Source organism: Camelina sativa, chromosome 14 (assembly GCF_000633955.1).
Source record: "Camelina sativa cultivar DH55 chromosome 14, Cs, whole genome shotgun sequence".
Lineage (NCBI taxonomy): Eukaryota > Viridiplantae > Streptophyta > Magnoliopsida > Brassicales > Brassicaceae > Camelina > Camelina sativa.
The window spans coordinates 26,422,817-26,429,531 of record NC_025698.1 but is presented as its reverse complement, the minus strand read 5'-3'; the positions used below and the strand labels follow the sequence as shown (position 1 = coordinate 26,429,531).

The following is a 6,715-nucleotide window of genomic DNA, read 5'->3' as shown; positions in this document are numbered from 1 at the left end:
CCTTGCCAACGTCAACCTAGAATCACAAGTAAGAGACTGTGGTCTATATAAATAGGATGCATAACCAAAGATAACATTGGAGAGCTGATTGACCTTATATACTGATAGTAAGCTAGCGATTATGTTATGATTATAAACCAAAATACATATTAAAGAGAGAAAAAAAAAACAAGCTTTTGCAATAAGCAATTGAAATTTGAAAAGTTACCAACTCCCTAAGAAAAGGACAATCAATTTGGTGGACGGGGCACCGAGTCCATCCACTGTGGAAGCACAAACTGGGATAATATAATGGGATACATCGTGAGTAGCTTCCATATACCCATTACAATCACATGTGTTTATGTGACAACAGCCTTCACTACTAGTCCACTTCTCTGATTCTTGATGAACAATAAACTCTTGTGTCTGCAAGTTACCCGTTACCAAACAATGGTCTCTTTTACGCCATAGGTAGACGATATCAGTATCAAATGGATTCATCGCAATGGGAATAGAAAACGAAAAAGACCATGCCATGTTGATTTCCCGTGAAAGTTGCCACCACCCGTTCTCGGAGTTGTCATTCATCCTCCAATGCTTCAATTTTTGACCTCGTCGTACAATGTAGATAACATCTCCTCCTGAAGTAGTCAAGCACCTCTTACCATTAATTTGGTTAAATTCACTAGGGTCAGGGAGAGGTATAACTTGACATTGATCATCATCTTCAGGGCCATAGAAGTCAAAAGATACAATGACCTCATGTTTAGTAGAAATAACTCTTCGTTCCCACATGTAAAGCGTCCCGTTGAGATTCACGGGAGGGTGGTTAACGGGACGAGAGTTTAAAAGTCTCTTCAATGTCCATAACCCTGTCTCGGACGAATACACATACACTCTCCGTACAAACATCCCCCGGTCTCTAGCTTCAACATTTTGACAAGTCCTAACGACTTTGAAGCTTGAAACGACGCCGGCCTTGTCCTCACGCGTTACCAAACCCGTTGCGGCACATGGACATGGAGGCGGAGGTATTTCAACCCATTGTTGTTAAACTGGATTACCAACGAAGGATTTATAACTGCGAGTCGTGCTCTCAGTGACGTCAATCCAACTCAATCCGTTGGAAGAAGCAACGTAGAAGTATTTAGTGGTAGTAGGGAGATTCGGATTCGTGATATAAGAAGCTAAGGGTTTGGTAAGATTCCATTTCATGCATCCATGAAAGCTTATGGCTTCTGTAATGGGATGAATATTTGGTATCATGATCAACCATGACGAAGAGGAGTTCCGGTGCAAAGAAGTGAAGACGAGGTGGAAGTAGGACGATTCTATGACTGTTTTCCAGCTTTTGCACACCAGTTTGAATCCCGCGATGCTTCTCAATGGGAACATCACGAATATCTCCACCAATATGGCATCTGGGATTGTTCTTACTTCGGTCTCCATTGGGATTTTGCTAAAGCTCGTACAAGTCTGAAGATGGACAACAAAATATGGAATTAGTAATGGCTTGGATTAATTTGGGTCATATATATTGAGGTTATATATAGATTGTTGGACCAGCCCTGCTTTTAAATCAAACAAATTCCACATTTGGCTTTTACTTATTTCTGTTTTGCTGTTTTAAAGATATATATCAATAATTAGATAAAATTATCAATACATTTTAATTAGATATACTAATGTCACTAAACAATACTATTATTCTTAAATAAAAATTATGAAACATATCTTCTCACTTTATTTATATATTTTCAAATAAATATATAAATTTATTTGCATTTATAGATTTGAAGACATTATAGATTTTGCATTTATATCCTACAAAAGGAGTGACAATATACATTTATTTTTTATTTTTGGTAGGAAGAGGGAGGCTAGCCTCACAATATACATTTATTTGCATTGTCTATTAATTTTGCATTGCTCTTTCCCATTAGAATACCCAATACTGTACATATGATCTCTTGGAGTTTATAGAAAGAGAAAAAAAGTATAAGATAGGGAATATAAATATAATTTTGGTCAGAAATTATATGGTGATATTCGTATGGTGTAGGCACAACACAAACATGTACAAGTAATTTAAGAATGTGATTTGAGGAAAACATTTGACCATTTAACAAGGAGACGATGGATATTAGCATCCATGCGAGTGCCAACTCCACCCCACACTAACATGTCAGCCATGTCTCCCATCGATGACCCGCTCACTTCTTTCACTTCTTCGAACCCAATTCTTCTGTAAAACCTAACCAGCTGATATAATGAAATATTCGGCTCGGTTCAGTACTTAGGTATAAGTTAAACCGAATGGAAGTCCAAATCAATTCGGGTTTAGTTCCATCAAACAACCAACCGGGTATGTTGACTCTAGGGAATATACAACCAGAACCGAGTTTAATGTAAAACCCCTAAACCCATAGAAACCAAATTGACAATGGAACCGAATTGAAAGGTTCCATCTTAGATTTGGTTCGGTATAACCAAACCAAATTCTCAATTTCGATTGAACGAGTAGAGAGAGAGAGAGAGACCTTGGAATGGTAGAGATCGGAGTCGTAGATAGCGAGAAGCTGAGCAGTGCTGCAACCACAGTCGTAGCCATGGCGAATAGCTACAGCTCCGACGTATAAACCAACTCCAAGAACAGACTTATCCATAGCCATCGTCTCTTTCGTCAGTCTTATCGTGTCCAAATGCAGAACCAAGCCGCGTCCGAACCATGGACGCACCACTCCCTCTGCTCTTCCCACCTCACCGCCTGTGTCTGCGTTCTTCCCCGTCACTCTGAAAAACGGTCCTAAAGTCTGGATCTTTAAGTCTAGCTTTCGCGCTCTTGATGACGTCAGGATGTCTGACATCGACGGTATGGATTTGGGATCCCCTAGGGATTTGTACGGTGAGAGATTAAGTTTCGGTGGGCTCAGAGCCATCTTCATTTCTTCTGTGTTTCGTTGCTCCTGAAAGAGGTTCAGATATATAAATTAGATACAATGAATGGGGATAATATAGGTAACAAGGACGACACGTGGCGTCCACCTAGAGAACCGAACATTTCTAAAAGGGAACACTTTTACTGACAAGGAAAGCTCAACTATGGAGAACATGAACAAGGCTCACGAGTTTTGATTGCTCTTTGTGAAGAATGTGTGTATTGGGATGTATTTGCTACTGTCCTTTTGATCTGGTTTCTGCTTCTTTGGCTTGGAATTTGCCTTTTCCTTCCCGAGAATCCTGATAAGGGTTTGGTTATAAAAGTTTCAGTGGGGATTAAGCAAGAGACTTGTGAGGACAAAAAACTAATGGAGTAGGCTTTAAAATGTTACTGTGAACTGACCTTCGTTTTGAAGGTGTTGTGGAAGAACTAGAGCCAGATTCTTCGTTTTGAAGTCTCTGAGCGAGATGAAAATCAGAGTGTTCTTGTCGTTCCTCAACAAAAGATGGTGGTAACTCTATCCCACACAAGACGCATTTGTAGCCATCAACCCAAAATAACGGCTCCGTTTGGGGAAATACTGAAACTGCTTCGGTGTTTTGTGCATTAGGATTATCATTCATTGAGTGGCTCGTATCTGGTTTGCATTCCTTGTGTTTTATGAGAAGAGCATCTCCTTCCAATACTTGCCTCCTTTCTTCTTTTTCCATACATTCTTGATTTGTAATTACCTCTTCGGAATCGATATGAGACCGTTCTTCATATTCGACAACATCCTTCAGATGGCCATAGCTTGTCTCATGGGAACCAAAGGATAAACTCCCGCCCTCGTTGTTACTAGCATCTATGTCAAATGACTCAATATCATCCAGATCTTGCCTTGAGGAATCCTTTTGAACGATGAACTTTGTAATAGTTCCTTGTGAAGGATCAGAATTGCGGATTTCGTCAAGGAACTGAGACATGCGCAAGCCTGCGTATACGCAGACCGAATTCTAGAAGTTAGTAGATAGGCTAGTACATTTAATATTATGTTTCTAAAGAAAGAAGAACAACCAACACAATGGAGCCGCACCTATCAACCTTACGGAAACAGGAAGTTCCGCCTTCAACAGCTTTGTAGCATGCTTTAGTATATCATCGCTTGAACATGTGTACCTCTGCAGGCTGACAGCTCTGCTCCTGATCTGAGGATAGCAGATTGTCACGCTTTGAGCACAAAGATGGATTTCAAATAGGAGAAATAATATAAATTTTAGAAGAGCACCTCAAAGGAGGCAGTTTTTAGTTTGAGTGTCAATGTCCTTGCTGTTAGACCCTCCTTTTTCATGTCCTGAGATAGCATTTCTGCAATTTCAGCTGCCCAGTACAGAAGAGATAACAATTCAATAGAAATTATGTCAAAGCAAATCTTTTACGCCAAATATAGATTTGGTAAACGCAAACAGGTTAACGTAAGATTGCTCACTAGTCACTACCCCACGAACATACTTTTGATTTCAAGTAGTCTTGTTAAACAATCCTTTATTCTGTTAAATTTCTCTAGATTACTCATAATTGGTTTGCCTTTGATTACTGAGTTATGTAGGTCTTATGAGAGGAAAAAAGAAAGAGGAATACGCTATCTACTCACCCAGCTTTGAGTATAGCAATCTTTCATCTCCTGTCGCAGAAAATGTCCTCTCACTGCTAATACTTTTACGAGACCTAACCCGAGGGGTGTCTGTTCCTCCAAGCCCCAGTCCAACCGACAAAAAAAAGTCTACAAAATTTTGCCGAGCAAATCAACAAAGAATGATAAGTTAACATGACTTGATAAGTAATGCCTACAAACAAACATATTGTTCGCTGGAAAGGAACAGTAAAAAAAAGGAAGCAGGAGATGCTGCAACCTGCTGAAGACTGAGAGAACAGAGCATAGAGAAGAGATCCCTTCTGCACCATCTCCTCACATGTTTTAATTCCCAAAGCATCCTTCAGAATATGTTCAGTAACCTTACCAATTCCACCGATCTGTTGACCAATTTCCAACTGAATTAATCAGACTAATAGATATAGAAACACAGTATCTTTTCCAAGCAAAAAATTTCAACTACTCTAACCGAATTTAGTTTTCAAAAACCTAGACTAATTATATTAGAACCTCATAAAGAACCAACCCCCAGTCGTCACAAACAATGCGAGGTTTTTTTTTATCCTGTACCAAACAGAAACTAAGTTCTGGATGGCTTCTCTACTACAACCAATACTCAAAGTTTCTACTGGATATAATCTAGCCAGCGTAAAGGACTTCTATGTAGCAAACTAAAGGATCTGGGAAATAAGTGGAGTGATAGTTTATCTTTATAGACTTGAAGAGAAAAAAAGCTTCCAACGATTTGACAGCTAAGGCAACAATACGGGAACAAATACCTTTCTCACAGGAAGGGAAGATATGAATGTCATGACAGTTGATCGGTCATTTTGTAGAACAAACTGTCCATTAGGCTTGTTAATGTCTGAGCAAACCTGAGATATAGTAGCCCTAGATTAAGAAGACAATTTTTGTAAATAGTAATTTAGACCACACTGAAGATGTAACATGATAAATAAGAAAAAAGATAAATTTTGGAAGAAGTATAGGGGGTTATGCACATATGAAGAGAACCTTGGCTAGCAAGCGGTTTGCCGCTACTCCAGCACTGCATGTCAGTCCAGTCTCGGAATAAACAAAAGATCTAAGCTCCTCTGCAATCTGAACAAATGATGAAATAAAGTATGCAGCGTCAGCCAAACATTCTCTCAAAGAAAGATACACCATCACAATAGAATGCAGCTCATGAGCTCACACTTACTTCTGCACCTGAAAGACCTCTTTCTCGACAAACATCAGTTATGTCAAGGTAGGCTTCATCCAAGCTTTCAGCAATGAAGTTAGGATCATAGTTCCCAAAAACTAAATGAAAAACATATATGCAAGTAAGAGCAGAGAAAGAAGAACAGCAAGAATAAAGCTACACATGTCAAAAGAGGAACAACTAACCCTTTCTTGTTAAGTCACTGTAGCGAGTATACTTAGTGAAATCAACAGGAACAAATATCAAATCTGGACACAATTTACGAGCAATGAAGCCAGGCATTGCTGCACGGACACCAAACTTCCTAGCCTAAGAGAAATAGTAGAAATTTAACTATGAGTACAAAATCGTGAGCATAAGTTGTAGCAAACTGTTTATCATCCACCAGTTGAAAAAAACAGAAAAATACCTCATAATTAGCGGTAGAGATCATGGACAAGCCTCCAACAGCCATAGGCTTTCCCTTGAGCGAAGGATCACTCAAAGTTTCAACAGCAGCATAAAAAGCATCCATATCAACATGCAGCCAAATCCTGGATAAGTCACGCGTAGCTTCTAGCTCTAAGACCCTTCTATCAACCACCTTCAAATAGTAAAGCTTATAATATAGTTTACGGCTAACAAAACAAAAATGAAAAGATTACAAAAAAAAAGTATTCACTATCATAGACAACTATTCCTCAAAAAAAAGATGGGTTTTACATACCTTCTGATAATTAGATAAATCAGAAGAAGAGAGCTTTGCACATCGATCACGCATGTGATCAATCTTTTGTTTCATATGAGCATCTTTACGTTCCTCATTCTGAAAATATTTAGACCCTTTACTCATTTCATAGACAATCCTCTGGACTTTCTCCTTATCAACTCCCTCCATTCCTACCAGATATACACAGACAGACACATTGACGAGTTTTAGAAACTTAAAGATGCAAAAAAAAAAAAAAAAAAAAAA

At 38.8% G+C, this 6,715-nt stretch overlaps 2 protein-coding genes across 3 annotated transcripts in view; both read right to left on the bottom strand.

The window, feature by feature from the left end:
* Positions 1–1,472, bottom strand: LOC104742536 (F-box protein At1g49990-like). Its single transcript, XM_010463550.2, has one exon. It carries the CDS (start codon positions 892–894, stop codon positions 205–207), a length of 690 nt encoding a protein of 229 aa, XP_010461852.1. The 5' UTR covers positions 895–1,472; the 3' UTR covers positions 1–204.
* The window catches only part of LOC104742535 (DNA polymerase kappa-like), a 5,175-nt gene continuing 357 nt past the window's right edge, over positions 1,898–6,715 (bottom strand). The window contains exons 2-15 of one of the 2 annotated variants that reach the window (XM_010463549.2): positions 6,467–6,639; positions 6,170–6,343; positions 5,946–6,069; positions 5,758–5,858; positions 5,571–5,657; positions 5,336–5,431; positions 4,816–4,936; positions 4,557–4,685; positions 4,191–4,282; positions 3,999–4,110; positions 3,326–3,896; positions 3,070–3,222; positions 2,523–2,948; positions 1,898–2,244 (exon numbers count right to left, since the gene is read on the bottom strand). In XM_010463549.2, coding sequence (XP_010461851.1) covers positions 3,105–3,222; positions 3,326–3,896; positions 3,999–4,110; positions 4,191–4,282; positions 4,557–4,685; positions 4,816–4,936; positions 5,336–5,431; positions 5,571–5,657; positions 5,758–5,858; positions 5,946–6,069; positions 6,170–6,343; positions 6,467–6,639 — 1,898 coding nt within the window. In that variant the 3' untranslated portion in view covers positions 1,898–2,244; positions 2,523–2,948; positions 3,070–3,104. The remainder of the gene's footprint in view (positions 2,245–2,522; positions 2,949–3,069; positions 3,223–3,325; positions 3,897–3,998; positions 4,111–4,190; positions 4,283–4,556; positions 4,686–4,815; positions 4,937–5,335; positions 5,432–5,570; positions 5,658–5,757; positions 5,859–5,945; positions 6,070–6,169; positions 6,344–6,466; positions 6,640–6,715) is intronic. The other variant, XM_010463547.2, reaches the window with a different exon arrangement.

Bases quoted from the DNA above. Each gene is read 5' to 3' on its own strand.
- LOC104742536 (XM_010463550.2), bottom strand. From the start codon at position 894: ATGTTTGTACGGAGAGTGTATGTGTATTCGTCCGAGACAGGGTTATGG.